The sequence below is a fragment of the Culicoides brevitarsis genome, chromosome 2 (assembly GCF_036172545.1).
Source record: "Culicoides brevitarsis isolate CSIRO-B50_1 chromosome 2, AGI_CSIRO_Cbre_v1, whole genome shotgun sequence".
In the NCBI taxonomy this organism is placed as follows: Eukaryota; Metazoa; Arthropoda; class Insecta; order Diptera; family Ceratopogonidae; genus Culicoides; species Culicoides brevitarsis.
In genome coordinates this window covers 3,537,409-3,559,071 of record NC_087086.1, presented here as the reverse complement: position 1 = coordinate 3,559,071, position 21,663 = coordinate 3,537,409, and the positions used below count along the sequence as shown (strand labels likewise).

The 21,663-nt window shown below is 22.9% G+C and overlaps 1 protein-coding gene across 1 annotated transcript in view; it reads left to right on the top strand.

Moving 5' to 3' along the window:
* The window catches only part of LOC134831947 (zinc finger protein 227-like), a 49,967-nt gene that overhangs the window by 10,199 nt on the left and 18,105 nt on the right, over nucleotides 1-21,663 (top strand). The window contains exons 2-5 of the mRNA XM_063845791.1: nucleotides 17,430-17,712; nucleotides 18,184-18,465; nucleotides 18,530-18,613; nucleotides 18,883-18,968. Of these exons, the coding sequence (XP_063701861.1) occupies nucleotides 17,430-17,712; nucleotides 18,184-18,465; nucleotides 18,530-18,613; nucleotides 18,883-18,968 (735 nt within the window). The remainder of the gene's footprint in view (nucleotides 1-17,429; nucleotides 17,713-18,183; nucleotides 18,466-18,529; nucleotides 18,614-18,882; nucleotides 18,969-21,663) is intronic.

Sequence of the window (21,663 nt, the reverse complement as noted above, 5' to 3'; positions counted from 1 at the left end):
TATTTGTCTCTGTTAAAAACATTTTTCTATTTATTCCTATAGAAGTGAGTAAAGCTTTATAATAATATTAATAATAATGCTAATATAATAAAATCATACAATAAAATTTTAATACCTATAAAATCTGCATAAAGAGTGGCTTTTGACTGCTTACGTTGTAAGTAATAATAATACGGCATGATTTGATTGTATATTATCTCTCTCAGGTGTCTTGCGTCGAGCAGAAAAAAAAGCTGATAAGTTGTTTACTTTGCGCAAGGTCGTTTCAAGAACGTTTCTCGAGTGCCGTATGGGAAAAATATGTTATGGGAATGTATATTGAAAATTCCTTTAATTTTTATTATTATCAGTTTTATATAAGTTGAGATTTTGGTCTCGCGGCACAAAATATTAAAATAAAATTAATGATCGAATTCCACGGAGGCAGTGATAATATGACATTGTTTGGAATTTCATTTCGTAAAAAGTCTAACTGTGCGCGCGTTGGAATGATTTATGCATTTATAATTAACATAATTATTGGAGTAAAGTGGATTAAAAACAATCTAATAAATTTTAAATGTTTTACAAGTGACTGGTATGTTAAGACAAATGACGACTGACGTGTGTTACTTGTTAATGTTGTTTTGTTGTGATATTTAAAATAATTTTTTTTTCGAGTAACAAAAAAATTTCTGGCGACAAGAATTTTTTTTCTTTTATTTTTTTTTTATATAACATAAAAAAATTAATATTAATTATTTTTTTAAACATTAATAAAAAAAATATATAATTCCTTTCTAAAAAAATATTCCTTTCTCATATATAGTAAAGATCCATTCATAAGATTTAAATGCTCCATTAGGCAACGAACCTCTAATCTCCATTCATGAAAACCCAACCACATATGATCTCTTTAAAAAAAAATAATTAAAAATCGTGATTCATGTAAAAATGCAACATGCACTATTTATAATTATATATATTGAACGAATGAAGTTAAAAAAAAAATACTACAAAAATATTTTAATCATCAGGTAATGTCACGGGCATGCGAGACATGCAATCATGAACTAACTGACAAAACTTGATGTTGATCTTGATACGAAAAATAAATTTTAAATAGATCACCCATGCAACATCTTTATTCCTTCCTAACTAAAATTCTTAATATCTTAATTTTCCAAAGTTCGAGTAAAATCGTGAGTAAATAATTGTTCATTTATGCAAATGATTTGTCATCTATACTTACCTCTTGGAGTTCACTGTAATTACCGTTTAATTTAAATATTCATTACTTTTTATTATGTTTATATATTTAACTTTGCAACATTCGTTCAACATTGGTGGCTAATGCATTTATACAACTTAATTACGAGTAACATTTAAATTTATTTTGCTCAATTGTTAAAGAAATCGCAAAGGGAGGCGACCAAATCAAAAAAACTGTCTTCATGTCAAAAGAAATTGCTTTTTGCTCGAATCATAACAACTTGTGGGTAGGTGAAAATTAAATATTTCTGGGAATGTGTCAGCTACTGTTGTCTAAGTCTTATATCTTATGATTAAAAAAGATGGCTTGAGGTCAAAAAAAAAAAAAATTCCTTGATTTGAATAAAATTTTATATAAACAGAACGCTTTCTCTTCCTTTTGAGATAACTTTTTTTGATCAGGTAGAGAAATACTATAATAAAATATAGATCTAAGATATCACAAAATAAACAACTTATAATGTTATGTTTTAGTCTTGTATGAAGATATAATAATAAAATGCAGTCAATTAACGCAAGTGATATGCCCGGACTTCGACTTGATTCTGTACACTTAAATATATCTGATCTTCACTTTATTATCATCATCATGTGTTTATTTATAAGGAAATGACTGGTTGTTATTATTATGTTATATTATTTTACTTACTTGGCATACTTTTTTTTAGAGATTTCTGTAAATGGGAAATAAAATGTTCTTTGTCAGTTGATCGGATTTTTCGATATGAAAATGGAAATGATGGCTTAATTTTTTTTTTTTTGGTTCTATGAGAAAATTTTAAATATTTATATTCAATTGTAATATTTTTGTATTTCATATGAATTATGTTTAAAAATATTTTAATAAATGTAAATCAAATTATATTCAAAAACATATAAAATATTTTTTTAAATTAAATTTTATTATTATTTTTTTAAAATTTAAAAAAAAAACAATTTTTTTATTAATTATTATTATTTTCATAATTTATACATTATTTAATTCAAAAAAATATTTAAAAATAATTAAAATTATATATCAAAAATTTGTTATTTCAAAAAATTAAATTTTATATTTTAAAAATTAAATTCAAAAAAATATTTAAAAATAATTAAAATTATAAATAAAAAATTTATTATTTTAAATATTTTAAAAAATTTTAAATATTCCTAATATTTATTAAAAAAAATAAAATAAATAAAATTAAAAAAAAAAATTATATTAATTTTATGTATTATAAATTTATTTAAAAAATTAATATATTTTTTATATAATCATATAAATTTAAATATAAATAAATATTAAAAAAAAGTTAAAAAAATATAATTAGGACATAATAAGTTATACTTTCAAAAAAAAAATTTTAAGTAAAAAATAAAATTTTTTAAATTTTATTATTTTCAATATTTTTTAAATATATTAAAAAAAATATTAAATTAAATTTTATTATTATTTATTAAAAAATAAAAAATTAAATTAATTATTTAAAAAAAAAATTTAAAAAAAAATACAAATTAATAGCATAAAAAAAATTAATTAATATTAACATATTTTTAATTTATTTTTTTTACAAAATTAAAAAAAATAAAATAAAAAAAAATATTTTTTCTGAATAAATAAATTAAACTTATAACTCAATATAACTTTAAGGCTGAACACTTGAGCCTCCCGAGGATAAAACTAGACAAGACAAGAACGTGACTCAGTCTTTATAAATAAATGTTCAATAATTCCAAAGAATATCATAAAATAAAAAAAAAAAACAGAAGAAGAAGTTTATGGCGCGTGGCTACAAATCAACCGTAGTTACGAACACACTTTTACCACGAATTTATCGCAAGGTGCATTATTATTTGCCCAACAATTTTCTCATTTTTATTCATAATAACGATCGATGCAGCTATTGTTATAATTCGCTTTTATTGTTAATGTTGGAAATGCCTCCCGTTATTGTTATCTTTTGTGCAGCGCATGCCTGTAAAAAAAAGAAAAAACTTGTAATTGAGTAGAATAAGACTCGATAATGACGGAAAAATCGATTGATTGAAGCTCACAATGAATCGACATTAAATTATAATTTTACCTGCTTCAAGTGAATTGTGTGTCGATAATTTAACTGGAACGTGCCTCTGACATTTCCTAACTAAGCTTTCTAAAAAAAAAAAATCAAAAATTGTTGTCGTCGGGTATCTCGGGCAACAAATCGATCACGAATTGAGTAATCAACCATTTTCGGTGCATGAAAACAAATATTTATTTTTTTTTTCAAAGCTCATGTTTTGGTACAAAAGACGGAAGCAGAGAGAGAGAAAAAGAGCAAATTCATTCGGGACTCATTAAAAATATTTTTCAAATCATCGTTCAATACAAGAAGTCGTCGAATGATGAATAATGTCAATGATCTGTACCTTATTTGTATTTATTTCTTTATAAAGTACACATCATAATCACATAACACATCGCGAGCGCAGTATCGTATTGCAGAAAAAAAAATAATTCAAATACCAGATCGCATCATCGCTGCATTAATGTGTAATGTGAGATGTCGTGTGTGTACGATACGATGAGAAGCGAGGAAAAAAATCAAGAAAAATTATATTAATGGGCTTTCACTTTTTACTTTATTTATTTATGTTTAGTATGTGATGTGATATGAGGAGATGCATTATTAGTTCGAGTCAAGTGCACTGACATTGTATGCATCGGCATGGCGATATAAATTATAATTGTTTAGTTTTTTTACGCTAATGTATATAAAATGTAACAAAAATAGGATGAACATTTTTTTTTAATGTTATATAATATTTTTTTGAAAACATTATTTAATATTTTTTATTAAAAAATAATTTTATAATTTTTTTCAAATTTTTTTTCAAATAAAAAAATATTGAATTTTTGAAAATTAATATCGTAAATAAATAAATTAAATTATTATTTCAACTAAATATTTTATAATAATAAAAATTAAAATAAATCATAAACAACTTATTAAAATATTTTTTTATGTAATTTTTATAAAATTATTTATTAAATAATTTTTTTTTATATTTTTAATTTAAAAAAAAAAAAATTATTTCATTAAAAATAAAATTATTTAATATTATTTTATACTTAATTTGAATATTAATGAATTTTTATTAATAAAAATTATATAAAAATTTTTTTTAAATAAAATTAATTAAAAATAATTATTATTCAATTTTAAAAAATCTAATTTAGAAATTTTAAATATTTTAATAATGATAAATTTTTAATTTAATATATTTTTTTTACAATAATAAATAATATTATAAACTAAATAAATGGATATTAATACTTTAATTATTTTATTGAATAATATTATTATTTTTTTTTTTATTTTTTTAACATAAAATATTTTTTTAAAATATTTTTTTAAAATTATTTTATTATAAAATATAAAATTAGTTAATATTATTTTATAATTTTTTTTAAATATTAAAAATAATTTTTTTTATTAATTAAAATTTTTATTAAAGTTCACCCTATTTAATATTTAACTTCATACAGTAAAAGTTAAAAATATAACATAAAACTTTAATCCAGTTTCTCGCATGCAGCAATATCTTTTATGATTTCTGGAAGTAGTTTTGCAAATTGCATCAATGGAACTTCAATTCACGTTCAAATGTAACAACTCTACAATGAAAAAAAAAACGAGATAAATGACCGTTTAATTTATGCAAATCTCCGTTTGTAACGTTATGTTCAAAATAAATCCTCGTCCGTGTCTTGTAAAACTAATAATGTTATAATTTTTCAAATATTTTACACGAAATTAGTCGATTTTCACCTTTTTTGAAAAAAAAAAATATATATTGAAAAAAAGTTTGTACATCAATACGTTTTTTACTCTTGTTAACCACATTTTTCTCATTTGTTAACAACAAACATTTTTCTTCCTTTTTAAAAAATTATATTTAATTTTATTTTTAATGTTGCACACGTTCACGACTTTTTTCCTTATTTAGTTTCTTGTGTTTTTAACGTTTTTCTTTTCCGAACATAAATTTGCGTAAAGTGTTGTTGTTTGTTACAATTGTTGAATTTTTTGATTGAAGTGACATGCGCCGTTAATTTCTAACATTTTGACATCTTTTCTTGTTTGTAAACTAATAATTATTATTTTTACGCGCGCAAAAACTTGTTCAAGTTAAGGTCTTGAAACAAACGAACAACATTTAATTAATTAAAAATTCCATAATCGATAGTTTTGATGTTTTTTCTTACGAAAATCCAAATTGGTGCCATGTTTTCCTGTTATTTATCTTGCCATACTCGCACACGGGCAATAATAATAAACTAACACAATTTATCTCAAATCGATATCAAAATACAATTGTTGGCTCGAAAAGTGCATTGAGCACTAACGGAATGATCATTATCGTCGAGCTCGGTATATAGAAATGTAGAACAGGCAGAAAAACAATACTTTTTGCACCATTCGAGCAGAACAACATCGGAAATTGTATCGAAAAATGCAACAATAAAATCCGTCTTATCAACGTGATAAAATCAATAAACATTGAGTTTTTTTTATCGAGCGTCGAAATGAAAAGAAAAACCAATTCCGTCGTCAATATAATAATAATTGTTATTAGAGTCATTATTATATATAAATATGGTAAGAAATGCTTACATTGTTTGAGAGCGAGAAGTATGCAGGCATTTATAGCGAAACAAAACAAGAGAATCAGAAATAAAAACGTCGCGCTGAATTCCCTTTGTGGTCTAAATTACACGCCATACACACTTTTGTAACTAACTCTCTACTTCTTCTTACACACATTGTTATAATTGATTTTCTTTTGTTGTTTGTCGTTTCTTTCTCTGTACGTCGTTTTCTACTAATAAAGGAGTGATTTTGAGAGATAGCGGCGTTTAAATATTTCGCAAGGCGCTTTTTGGTACAGATCGAAAGGAATTGAAACTTAACGAAAATCAGCAAGAGCGCTTTTTCAAAAGTTTCAAAAGAAACTTCACGTGAACTTCTTTCAAAACTTTGAAACGAATTTCACGTGAACTGCTTTCAAAGTTTTGAAACGAATTTCACGTGAACTGCTTTCAAAGTTTTGAAACGAATTTCACGTGAACTGCTTTCAAAGTTTTGAAACGAATTTCACGTGAACTTCTTTCAAAGTTTTGAAACGAATTTCACGTGAACTTCTTTCAAAGTTTTGAAACGAATTTCACGTGAACTTCTTTCAAAGTTTTGAAACGAATTTCACGTGAACTTCTTTCAAAGTTTTGAAACGAATTTCACGTGAACTGCTTTCAAAGTTTTGAAACGAATTTCACGTGAACTGCTTTCAAAGTTTTGAAACGAATTTCACGTGAACTTCTTTCAAAGTTTTGAAACGAATTTCACGTGAACTTCTTTCAAAGTTTTGAAGAAAATTTCACGTAAACTTCCATCAGATTTTGCATGTTAAATATGATGGAAGTTCACGTGAAATTCTAATCGTAGCTTCCAATCGACAGAAGGACGTAAAAACACTTCAAAACCCAATAAAACTCTCAAACGATTTCCACATGCGATTAAACTTTAATTAGAAAACTATTTACTTTGACACATAATTTTCTATTTCTGCGTCATTTAACGTCGGATGTTTATCACAAAAATACGAAGACAGCGGAAAAAGTATATAAAAATTGTTGCAAATTGCTTACAATGTTGCAAGTAGTGTCGTAGCATAGAAAAAATGTATGATCACTTTTAAATCAATTAATCGCTTGCTTGGCAAAGTGAACTTGACGATGACTATGAAATCATGATGAATAAGAAGAATATATATAAAAACATATCCAATCAAACAAAATTATATATGGTTTACTTTTTTCCAAAGAATTTTATTGTTATGTTATATATTGTATTAGAATTGAACAGAAGTTCAATAAACAACAAAAAAAAAGTTAACTTGACTTGATGCCTCTTTCGATTAACAATCCACATATTGTTCGAATAAAATCGATATACTTTTTGTTCATTATTATTATTTTTTTTATGTAATTAAATAGCATTACTTCTGTTCTTCTCGTTGTTTATTATTATTATATACATGAAAGATGTAGAAAAACATTTGATGATAGCTTTTGGTTAGTTGTTGTTTTTTTGTTACACATGCTTCGATGATGATGAGTGAGCATTATTATTTTGGTCGTGAATATGAGATCGATGATGGTTAATGATGCATCTCTTATTATATATGTTTTATTTAACAACAAGGCACAACATAACAATGCAAAAGTACATATTGAATGAAAATGGTGCAAAATCTTTTTTTCTTCTTATAATTTTTTTTCTCTTTTCGTACATACTGAGAAAGAAAAAAAAATGTTTAATAATATAATAAAATAAAAAATCGTGCGGTAAAAGCACGTGCGATAAATCAAATGTTTTGCTGCCGTATATACAATTCGCATATATGGAAAATTGAAATGATAAACATGCAATTTGCTTCGCAAAAAAAAGGTTGGAGGGTTATTGACTCTTTTCGCGCGCGCACAAGTGCAGGAAAATTGGATTATCATGTTTCAGCAATCATAGATAATTTGAAAAGCACAACTTTTAAATAAACAAATAGTAAATCGAAAAAATCAATAAGCATGACAATATTTAACAATGGACCTGACCTAGATTTGTATCGCGATTGCGAGTAACTGTCTCAAGTTCAATTATATATTATACATATATATATGTTGAATGTTTCCAATCTCCGCTATCATTATGTTCATTTAAATCTATAACATGTATAATAACAAATCAATTGAAAGAAACGCATATTCATATCGTACGGACTTGTCTTACTTATAATCTTGTATAATTATTTGCAAAAAAAAAAAAGAAAAAAAAAATGAAAATTGTTTTTCGAATCTGGAAACTGGAGCAAAGTAACGCTCATCATTGGTATAATTATATATTCAACGGTAGTCGGATATATGTTGAGGAAAATAAAAAAAAATATTACTTGAAATGTAATTAAAGAAAAAAATATTTTTTTTAACTTTTTATTAATATTCATACAGTATTATTTTTTTTTTGTTTAAAAAAATATTTAATTTAAAAAATTTAAATATTATATTTTTATATTATTTTATAAGTTTATTAAATTAAATATTTAAAAAAATATGATTTTTAATTAAAAAATAATAAATATATGTACTTGGTTTTTTAATTAAAAATATTTGTAAAAAAAATATTTTAAATTTATTAATAATTTTTTTTTATGTGAAAAAATATTTTTAAAATTAATTTTAATTTTTATTAATTAAATTCAAATAATTAAATTAATAAAATTAAATTAAATTAATCAATTAAAAAAAATAAATTTATTTTTTTATTTAATTTATTTTTTTAATATATAACTCTTTTAAATTTTAGAAAATATTAAAATTCTTTTAAATATATTTAAAAAAATTTAATTTGAAAAAATAAATTTTAATTTATCAAAATTTTTATAATTATTTTTTAATTTGAATATAAATTATTTTTTTAAGTTGATTGAATTAAAATTAATTAATTAAATAAAATTAATAAATTTAAATTTTAGTTAATTATTTCATCATAAAAAAATATTATAAAAATTAATTTAATTTTTTTAGTAATTTAATTTAATAAAAATATAATTTTATTAAAAAAATAAAATAATAAATTAACACAGTGTATAAATATATAAAAAAAAATAATTACAGTAATGTCAATATATATTTTTTATAATTATAATCTTCGTAAAGCAATATTATATATTTTTTTTAAATAAATTTTATTTATAACTTCCAGACAATTTCATAGATTAAGAAAAAAATAAAGAAAGTTCATTTCCATCTTGTCAAAGTTTAATTCTATATGATAATTTTAAAGTAATGTTAATAATGTATAAAGTGTAAAATACAGATTATATATTTTACATGTTTGACAATTTAATTTTATTTTAAACTGTTGGTGACATCGATGTGTGGGATGCGCGGGAAGAGCGTAAATGAGTTTCAACCTCTCTTGTTTTTTACATATTTTTTTCCAATACCTTTACTGAAGTAATGAAAAAAAGATTAGAAATTGAATTTAAATATACAATGTTACCGTTTTACGAGAAATAACTAGATCATTAAGCTATCGTGACACTTTGTCAAATATTTTCATCAATACGGAATTTATTGTTTATTTTTCTCTCTTTCGTTCTCGTAAAGTAGAGTCAATGCCATTCCAGACATTTATAATCACACGCTGTTTGGTTTCCTATATAAACATATATGTTTAAATGTTTAAACTACCGGAATATGCAACGCAAGTGTTTTCCGTGCAAAATGTGAATAGAATGACGCCCACATTATTCAAAGAGATGTCCTTTGTTAATGTACGCGTCTAATCTATATGAATATGGAAAAAAATTGGAAATGGAGAGAGAGAATGAAATAAATGTGTTTTGTTTATTTATTTATTGGCACTTCAATTATTAACATTAACAACAATTTTATTATTATTTTATTATATTGTCTCCTGCCTGCAATCAATGTGAATGCCTTAAAGGTAACTTTGCCTGCGAGAGAGATAAATTGCATTTCAAATAATAATATTATATTGTATTATGTGTAAAACTAAATAAGCCATAAAAATATTTATATATATATATACAAAAGTGTATTATTATTGATTAAAATTTCAGATATTTATACATACAATATTTTATTAATAATAATAATATGGTTAAAGTAGGTAAGGTGCATTAGTTGCCGTCGCATTGAATGTTCTGAATGCATTTAATGGCATATCTATTGATTTCATCTTTAACTAGACTTGCGTTTTTAAATAGTCCAACATTAACATGTTGAGAGAAAATAAGATGATGGCTTAATTATAACTAAAAACATTATTATTTGTTTAAAAAAAAAAATTGGAAAGTCATTTAATCATCTTATTCTAACGGGAATTCTTTGTTCCCAATTTTGTCCTCAGTCGACCTTCGTTACTTTACCTTTTATAGTTTTACCTTTTTTCTCTACTCAACAACATATATAGAAAGAACATGTGAACTATAATAAAAATAAAAATAATATGGGTGCACGAAAAAAGCACCTGCAACATTCTTGTCGTATTTTTTTGTGCATGCACCTTACCTGTTGTTATTTTTTGTGTTATTATTGATATCCAGATCAAAAATTGATACAGTCGCTATAATCCGATATAAAAAATATATATAATGTTAATAATAATAATGATAATCATAAGAAATATATATGTTATCTATCTATTATGAAATATTTCTATTTAATTCTCTTTTTGTATTTTTTTTTGTGTTTACTTTATTTATCGATTCTAAATTGTGTCAGACTGTTTTTAATGGTGTATCATTTTTCAAGCTATTATTTTTTTGAGGACGAGGCGCCATTAGTTGGATATTTAGAATTCTTTAATATTTTTTTCTTGTATTATATATGTTGGTATAATTTATATAATTTGTCAAAAAAATATTATTTTAAATAATAATCGAATTCTTGTGAAAAAAATTAATATTAAAATATTTTTTTTATTTTTAAAAATTAAAAAAAAATATTTTGTATAAAAAAAAATATTATTTTAAATAATAATCGAATTCTAATGAAAAAATTATTTTAAATAATAATCGAATTCTGGTGAAAAAATTAATATTAAAATATTTTTTTTTATTTTTTAAAATTAAAAAAATATATTTTGTATAAAAAAATATTTTTTTTTAAATAATAATCGAATTCTTGTAAAAAAAAATATTTTGTATAAAAAAATATTATTTTAAATGACAATCGAATTCTAATGAAAAAATTAATATTAAAATATTTTTAAAAATTAAAAAAAAATATTTTGTTTAAAAAAAATTATTATTTTAAATAATAATCGAATTCTTGTGAAAAAATTATTATAAACTACTTGTTTTTATTCATAAATATTAAAAAAATATATTTTGTATAAAAAAAAATATTATTACTTTTTTATAAACATTAACATATATAAATTCATATCTTTTTTTATAATAATATATACGAAACCACACTTGATTCAATTTTTTGTTGTATTTTGTTATAAAATTGCATGAACATGAAGTGAAGTATATTTATAGATTAGAAATATTGATTTGTCATTGTTTTTACATATATAACATATAACTTGCGAACACTCGACCAATCGCAATAATAATAATAATAACACAATAAAAAATCAATCTATTGCTTTATTGCTTGTTTACTGTTACATTTTTTTTCTGCACGTCTTATAAGGTAATAATAAAAAAATTACGAATTTCTTTACTTTACTCAACATATATGTTTAATATTTATTTATAAAAAAAAATAAAATATAATAATAATAAATATAACTTTATATAAAATTAATTCAATAAAAAAAAATTTTTTTTCGTGCCATGCCGTTTTATTTCGCGTTCATGTCCCGACAAAACTTATGTAACGACGACAAGTACGCGAGCAAGCAACAATGAACAACATATATAGAATAAATTTAAATCACAGCAAGTGATAAATCATTCAATTTTCCACTGTTACCTATAATATTAAATTAAACATTATACAACAATAATAATATTAAATGAATGTAAAAACAATAAAAAAAATCCTGCCTTTAATGTATGGAATGACAAAATGTCACTTATTTATGCGTGGGCGGATTAATACACATTTACACACTTTTACGAACATTGTTAATTACATTCTATTATCATTACATTATATATTAGTAGATGCATAATGAGCACGTATACGACGTGATAAAGCCAATTAAAAGACACTTGCATGCCATTTCTGGTAATAATAATATTGCTGCAGTAATTTGCATGTTCTCTTGTTTTTTTTTTGTTCAGTTGTTGGTGTTAATGTGACTGATAAAGGCATGTTTATTATAGACATTTAGGTATAAAAAAATATTTTTTTATTAAAAAAAAATCTAAAAGTCAAATAACATAGGCAATTAACAACCGAACACACACATAAGAGAGTCCAAATGAGTCAGATTAGGATCAAAATAAAAGAAAATATTTTAAAACATTATTGTCAGATACATCATTTTCGATTTGGTATACAACATTATATACACGCGAAGAGGAAACTGTCAATCATGTTAAGAAAAAGAAAAAAATGTGTGGTATTTTTTTTTCGAGTTTCAATATGTATAAATGTCGATTAATGTTATAAACATCAAATCAAATGCCAATAATGTACTCATCCATTTTTTTAATATTTGATATTGAAATTTAATAAAAAAAATTTTTAGGCTGTTACAAGTTTTAAAAAAAATTCGATATTGCTTGGTTTGGATTAATTGAATAAAATTTAAATAAAATAAAAAATATTTTTAATTTTTATATAATTGTATATAAAATCTAATTATTAATTTTAAGTTTTAATTATATAATATGTATTTTACACGATAAATTGATAATATTTTAATTATTATTTTAAAAATATTATATAATTAAAACTTAAAATTAGTAATGTTATTTTTTATGCAATTTATATTAAAATATTGACCATTGTTGTACATTTATTTTAAAAATTTATCAAAAATATTTTATTTAATATTAATAAAAAAAAATTTGTTCAAAAATTAATTTATATAAAAAAAAAAATAATGTTTATTATAAAAAAATAATTGAAAATAATTTTTCATAAAAAAAATCATTGATTTTTTTGAAAATTAAAAAAAAAATATTTTATATTATTATAAATTTTAAATTAATTTTGAAAAAAATATATAAAAATTATAAATTTGAAAACATAAAAAAATAAATAAATTTTATAAAAATTTAAAGTAAAAAATTATAAATTTTACAATAATTAAAAAATATATTTATCAACATTTTAAAATATAAAAAAACTTATTTTATAAAAAAAATCTTGATAAAAATAGCTTGATATAAGAAAAAAAAATTTTTTTTTCTATTGAATTTATTAATTAAAATTTTATTTGAAAAAAATAATTTTATATAAATATAAAAAAAAATAAAAAAAAATTAAAATTAAATTAAAAAATTTTTAAATTAAATTAATTTAAAAAATAATTTAATAAAATTTTTAAAAAATTAAATAAAAATATTAATAAAAAAAATTATAAATTAAAATAAAAAAAAAATAAAATCTTAAGTAGGAAATAAAAATTTGTATCAACCTAATAAATCATATATTAAACAAAAAATCATAAACTGACAAGATGACATGTTCTGATTAAACATTTTTAAATGAAATTGATAATTAACATGTATACTTAAGCCCATTAGATGGTTCGTTGGTTCTGAAACGCATACGTCACGATCACTGAGCCCATATTTGTTAAACATTTAAAAATCTGTGCAAGAACCATAAAACCCGATTCTTCCCCTTTTTTCATGTTGCTAATGATGTTATTATGTTCCGACCAGCGAGTGACAATGGTTAATTGTCTAACAAGCCGTGAAATTGAAGAAACATAAAAAAAGAGCATAACTCACCTGCGTGAACTTTATGATCGTCAGGGCGGAGGGAGTTACGCAACGTTGCATCAACACCTTCATATTTCACCGAGCGTCGTGTGACTTACTGACCGTAACCTATTCCCCTTGGATGTTTCGGTAAAGCACCGTGAAAGCACTTGTCGCGCGTGTTAAACAATTACTGACCTCTTGTCTCGTCTCGTGCACGAGCATTTTGTAGTTTTATTACAATTTTTGTTGTTATTAGTTGGCAATGCGCGTGATTACACTCATTTCCTCGTTTTTATAACTTTTCTCGTGTTTCATGAGTTAAGGTGCTTTATGATCATTTTTTTTTGCTTGTTCTTTCGCAGTCATGTTCGTGGCTTGTCTTCCAAGAACGAGCGACATGGCATTTAATTTCATGTTTTTTCAGCGAAGTTGTTCGAAGTTCGTTACTTTGTGGCTTCGTCTAAAAAAGAGAACATCCAAGATAATCATAATGATGATGATGATCATACTTAATCACGGATAATACACGAGTTGGTAATAAAAAGGCAAAAATTGAACATCATCAGGTGTATTATTCTCTGTTTTGCGGTTTATTTCGTATTTCGACGCTGAAAAAAAATAACAAAAGAACAAACAAGAAGAATATATTCATTTTTTTCGGTAGCTTATGGCACTTTTTTGTGGTTTACTTTTATTTTTTTTTATTTTTTTGCCACAAAAGACAAGTTTGATTATTTTTCATGCACATCCAAGTTCATAAAACCACAGTAAATTTAATGTTTATTACTTTTGAATAAAAGAAGACAAGCGATAAGCTTGAAGACATTGAAATTTGAGCTGCGAACAAAAAAAAGTAATCTTGGTCAACTTTTATGCGAAGATAATTCGAAATAATTTGATCTCGAGTGAGTTCGTACAAGTGCAAGAAATTGTTACCCAGAACGTTTTTTTTAAGATATTTAACTTGAATCTTTATAACTTTAAAAAAAATTATTTTAAAATTTTAATTTTTAAAAAAAATTAAATTGAATAAAATTAAATAAATTTAAATTTTTAATTAAAAAATATTTAAATATTATAAAATTTATTTTTTTTTTATTTTAAAGTTATTTTATTATTTTTAAGAGAATTAAAAATTAATTAGTTTCAAATTCATATTTAAAAAATATTTTCAAATTTTTAACGGTTATTTTATAATTAATTGAATTAAATTAAATTTTTAAATTTTTTAATTAATTAATTTTTATTTTAATTTTTTATTATTTTTAAGAGAACTAAAATTTAAAAATTTTAATATTTTCAAATTTTTAATTAATTTTTTTTTCATTTTAAATAATTTTTAATTTTTTTTAATATTTTTGAAACAATTGAAAAGTGATTTTAAAATTTTTAACGATTCTTTTTTGAATTGACGTTTATGAAATTTTTATTAAAATTTTAAAATATTTTCAAATAAATTAATTTTTAAATTTTAATAGAAAATAAGAAAAAAAATTATAAATTTTATTTTTTTTTTAAATTCTTTCGAACAGATATTTGCAAATCGATTTTTTTTTCACTTTTCCTTCAAAATATGCACTGATCGTGTCAAATGTCGCGCACTAATGAAGTCCCCTGAGATAATATTGGAATCTCCGATGACAACTGCTTCATTTGCATTCAATGGAAATAACTCAATTGCTCGTCATCGTTAACAAAAAAAAAATGTCAGATAACGATCTTTATGGTTTCTCTCCGTGTGTCTCTTCTTGAACATAAAATTTCATCAATTAATAAAAATTAAAACACAAAAAAAAAACAAATAAATCGACAACTAATAAAATAAAAATTTTGTTGCTGCTAATTGATTCCCGAGAATTTGATCCTCAAATCCATTTATTACACATTTTTTTTTATGTTTCGTGTGGCGAGAATTCTTCTGAAATGTTATTAGTCTCAATTTATTTTTTTTTTTCATTTTTAATCTTGATCAGATTTTTTTTTTGTATTTTTTGATCAATTTCCAGAAGCAACAACACTCATTGTGCAAATATCATATGAAGCACCGAAAATACAAAAACCGGTCGACCCACACAGTGCATAATATGTCAACAACCTTATTACACATGAAATTACATCGCATCGCCTAAGTCTCTGTGCGATAAATACATAAATAATATAAAAATGAAAAAAAAGAAGGAAAAAAAGTCTGGCAGTCATTCATTTTATTGAAAATCTTTGCATGCGTGTCTCATTGAAATAAATTCGAGGCAAAAATGTTTGCTAATGGCGAAACTCTAATAATAATTCACATGTTGTACATTTTTTTTGTTTTTTTTTGGGCATGAACGAATAGCGATATGTGATGTGTTGTAAATAAATATTTTAAAGAGAAGAGAAAAGAGGTGAAAGATACATATCAAATTTATGTAGATAACACAAATAATAAACATAAAATGAGAGATTGTCGAGATTTTGTGGTTTGCAGATGTTTTAAAATATTTAACGAAATTTTTAATATTTTTAAATTTATTTTTTTTATTAAAATTAAAATTTTGATAAAAAAAATATAAAAATTTAAGAAAAATAATTAAAATATTTAAAAATATTTTTCAAAAATTATTTTAAATTTAAAAACATAATTTTTAAATTATTTTCAAACTTTTAAAATTATAAAATATTTTTTATTTTTTAAAAAATTTAAATACTTTTAATTTTAAAATAGAAATTATTAAAAAAATATTTTTATAAATTTAAAAAAAAAAAAATAAAAATTATTAATTATAAAAAAAATAAATAGATTTAAAAAAAATTGTTGTTTAGCTTCAAATCTTTATCAAATATTTTTTTTATTAAAAAAATAAATATTAATAAAAAAATTAAATTAATTTTTTTTTAAATTAAAAATTATAAAAAAAAATTAAATTATTTTTTAATTAATGAAAATATAATTTAAAAGTTAAAAAAATTAAAATTTTCGCAATTTTTTCAAAAAATTAAAACTTTTAATTTCTGCAATCCACAAAAAATCATAAAACAGGTTGCAAAAAATTCTCCCTTCTCTCTCCCAAAGGACCAAACCAAACGAACGATACAAAAATCTTCACGAGATTTACCGATAAAAATTCCAATTCCACATAAATCAATCATTTTATTTGGAGAACCTTGTATTTTTTTAATGTTTTATTACCGGGATCATCATAAAATTTCATATTGTTCGTCGTCGAACAAACATTCCATCATCACATAAAGATTTTTTTTTGTTCGTTGATGAAAAAATAAAAAAAAATACAAAAGGAATGCATCAAGAAGAGCTGAACGTTGACCGATATCGTGCGGTTCGGTTCAATTCAGGGCAAATTATTGAACTGAGCGCAGTGTGTTATCTCGAAAAAGACATTTATCTTCTTTTCTCATTTTTTTTCTCGTCTGTATGAAAAAAAAGATGACCAGACGATGAGTGTGCTGCTACTGAAATCAATTATTTTCGTGTTTTTTTTATCAATTTTATTATTTTTTGTTTTGTCTTTGTACGAAAAAAGCAACAATGGACCAACAATGGATATTTTTTGTATCATTGTAATTTTTTTTTTGAAAGGAGGAAGAAAAACGAGACGAAGAAGGGGTTATAGTCTCAATATGGTTCACTGTTCAAATTATTACTGAATTATTTATTAATGATGAATGATAACAAAGGCCTATTGAATCGCGCGGTTTTATTAAAAGAATTTTTTTAAAAACTTTTTTTTTTCTCTTTTTAGGTTCGTTACCGTTTTGGGCTTTATGACGAAATTTCCTACACAAATGGGCGCAAAGTGCGACACTGTAATTGGGTGCGTTTCTTAAAAGTCTCCGACACGTACGGGCCACAAGTGAATTTGGTTTGTACGAAAATCAAGGGAGAGCCTGTGTACGAAGTTGTGAAGCCAATTATGCCGCATCAGGAGTTGATCGTGTATTATTTGCCCGAAAGACCGGAGGAATTGTTCTTTGTGCGCATGCGCAATACTCTTTATCGACAAACTATGGATTCAATTCTTGAAGGTAAGTTTTTCTTTGGAAAATAAAAAAAATAAATAAAATTTATTCAATAAAAAAATATTTTTAAAGAATGATTTTCTTAATTGAAAAATATCTTTTTTTTATTTTTAAATTTAAAATTATATAAAAAAAATTATAATAAATTAAAATTAAAATTAAATTAAATCTTGAAATATTTTAAATTTTATTTCAAAATATTTTTATGAAAAATTTAGATTTTTAAAAAATTTTTTTTGATTAAAAAAAATTTAATTTTTTTAAAAAAAAAAAAAAAAGTTTGAATTCAATACAATTTTAAAAAAATTAAAAATAAATAAGAAAGTCAGAAAAAATATTTTTTTCTTAATTAAATTAATTAAAAAATAAATAAATTATTAAGTTAAACTAATTAAAAAAAATTTTTGAAATTTAATTTAATTTTATAATTTAATAAAAATTTAAATTCTAATTTTTTTCCTTAAATTTTAATTTTAGACTCTCCTCTTGATCTCTCGATGTCCCTCTTGTCACGCATAATGTTGCCGATTTCTCCTCCGTCGAGCGGCGAAGACGAACACAAATCAATTTCGGGTGATTCTTTGCACTCATCGGGCGGAAGCAGTACCGGAGACTTGATGGATACGACAATTTCTTTACCAAAATCATCCCCGAAGGCGAGACCAACACGTGGCGAAAGAGCAATGTTGCCCTGCGAAGTTTGTGGAAAGGCATTCGATCGCCCGAGTTTGTTGAAACGTCACATGAGAACACACACAGGTAAGAATTTTTGTTGAAATTTGTCTGAAAATGAAGATTTAATTAAAAATTTTAATGAAAATAGGTGAAAAGCCTCACGTTTGTACGGTTTGCGGAAAAGGATTCAGTACTTCAAGCAGTTTGAATACCCATCGGAGGATCCATAGCGGTAAGTTTTGTTCATATTTTTATTTTTTTTTATGAAATTAAAGAAAATATTTAAAATTTAAATATTAAAAAAAATAAATTAAATAAAAAAATCAATTTTTAAATTGTTTAAGTTAATTAATTTAATTTATTTTTTTTTATTTTAAATTGATATTTTTAATAAAAAAATTATTTATCATTTAAAATTAAATTAATTAAAATAATAAAAATTAATTAAATTAAAATTTATTAATAATAATTAATTATTTTAATTAAAATTTATTTAATTAGGCGAAAAACCCCATCAATGTCAAGTCTGTGGCAAACGATTCACCGCCAGCTCCAATCTCTATTATCATCGAATGACACACATCAAGGTAGGAATTTCTTTTTTACACTTCTTATGATTACTTTAATGGCATTATTTTATTATACACTCGATAATAATTACAAAATCCGCGGACGAGAAAAAAATGCACTTATTTCTTTATTAAATATTTACTTTTGCATGAAAGAAAGAAGGAAAAAAAAAAGAAATCAAGTAAACGTCAAAGTAAATGTTTTAATAATAATAATCATAATAATAATAAAACAGTTAAACTTTTTTTTTTGTTAATTAACGTCCTACGTCAAAAGCACAAACGAGGTGCGAGATGCGGCGCAAAAGACATCAGAACAAAATGGAAAGGAGAAAAGAAATTAAATCCAAAAGAATTTATTAATGTGTAAAAAAATTAAGACAAAATTAACTTTTTTTTTGGTTTTAAGTAAATCGATGTCATTTGTGAAGAAACTTAATTTTGTTTTGGTGCAAATATATAAAGTGATTGGCCTGATGATGATGATACAACGAGTCATCAAACGTGAAAGGAATTTAATTTTTTTTTATTTTATTTGAAAAAGGAGAATGTTTTGTTAATGAGGAAAGTTATGGAAAATTGAAAAAAAAAATAAATAAAATAATAATTTTTCTTTAAAATTGACAAGTTAAAAAAAAAAAAATTAAATTAAAAAAATATTTTTATTTTATTTTAAAAAATTTAAATAAATAAAACGTCTTTTTTTCAAAAATATTTTTTTAAAATTTAAAAAAAAAAATTTTTTAATTTTAATTTAAAATAAATTATTTTCAATAATTTTTTAAAAAATTAATTTTTTATTAAATTTTTTTTTTTTTAAAATTTATAAAAAAAAAAATAATTTTTAATATTTTTTTTAACTTTAATTTAATTGAACTTATTCAATTTAATTCAGTTTTACCGAATTAATATTTATTTTTTTTAAATTTAATTTAATTAAATATTAATTTTTTATAATAAATTTCTCCAAAAAATTATTTGTTTAAAACGAAAAAAAAAATAAATTTTTTTTTAAATTTAAAAAAAAAAAAAAAAATTTTTAAAAATAAAAATTATTTTTTAAAAAATTTAAAAAAAAATTTTTTTTTTTCTAAATATTTAAAAATTTTTTTAAAATTGACTTTTCTTTTAAATTTTTTAATTTTAAAATTTTTTTTATATTTTTTTTTAAATTTTTTGTTATTATTTTGACAAAAAAGTAACTTGTCAAATATAAACTTCTAAAAATTTCCATTAAATTCCTCAAAAACATCATTAAAAATTTTATATAAATTCTCTCACTCTCCATAAATTTTTATTTATTAATTTCTCTCAATGTTCACAGAGAACATAACGACTAACAACAATTATTAAGTATGATCTGATCATTATTGTTATTAATTCTGACGCAGCAAAGAGCAAAACGGTTACGCGACGACATCTCATCTCAAAAGAGACCGAAACAAATTTTTCGCATTTTTCAACATTGTAACGCATCGACACACAAAGCTACACTTTTTTTCGTGTTTTTTTTCTTAAAGCACATGGAACGTGCAAATATCAGTGCAAACGATCAGATGGAGCGGAAAAATGTTCTTTCGCGACGATACCTGCAAAAATGCCTGAGAATCGTGAATTACTGTCGTCGTCTCCTTCGTTCGTCGTCGTTCGAAGCGGAGAATAATGAGATAATAATGATCTGATTGATATTTTTCATACTAATTGAGGTGATTAAGAGCAGTTGTTTTTTGTTAGGTAGCGGCTTGCTTTGTTTTTCGTACAATTATTACAAATAAAGTAAAGTACAAATTGCCAAGAATTTGATATTTTTTCATCTATTGAGCTACGGAGATGATGATTGATGATGTTTGATTAAGCTACTGAACCTCTTTCCTCATTTTTTTCGATTTTTTCTATAAAAAACGTGACGATGAATGAAAAAAAAATTTTTTTTTATAATAATTAATTATTTTCAGACATCACATGTTAAGAATTTGACTCAAAAAAATAAATAAAAGGGGAAAAGAACCCTTTTTTGTATAAAAAAAATGTTGAAAATTTACCGTTTTGTGAGTCATGTGTTCTATCCACGATCTTTTTAATAACAGAGAATCGAAGAATTTACGATAAAAAAGTCGTAACAGGTGCGAGTTACACGAAAAAAAATTATAAAGAAGAAGAAAAAAACAAAGAAATTGTAACGTACGACCTTCAACAACAAGGTTCGCGTCATCTTCCAACTTTTCGACTATTGCCCCGTAAATTAAAATAAATTTGCCATAACGCGTCTCTCCAAAAAATTGTCGAAACAATAGTGTTTGGTCAGCATCAGCCTACCGTGAAATCCCACGACCACTTAAAATTTTAGCTCATATGTGATTGGAGGATGAATTAAAGACGACGAAGACATAAACCGTGTGAAAAAAAAAATAAAATGACGATTTTACCGAGAAAAATGAACTTTGAAAAGGAAGTTGCTTGAAGTAACAAGAAAATTATGCAGAAAAAACGGGTCGATATAGTTGAGTGCGTGTCATCTACGAGTCCCATTTAGCGATAATTTGCGCACAAAAGACTTCAACGCGCAGCGACGAACCCTTCAGTCACAGATTTTTATTGAAAATAATTGAAAAATATGTTCGAACAAGTGAAACTTTGGTATCGGAATCAATAAAATATCAGTTTTATAATGGATATTTCAACGCAGATACGATTTGCATACAATTGAAGTCGC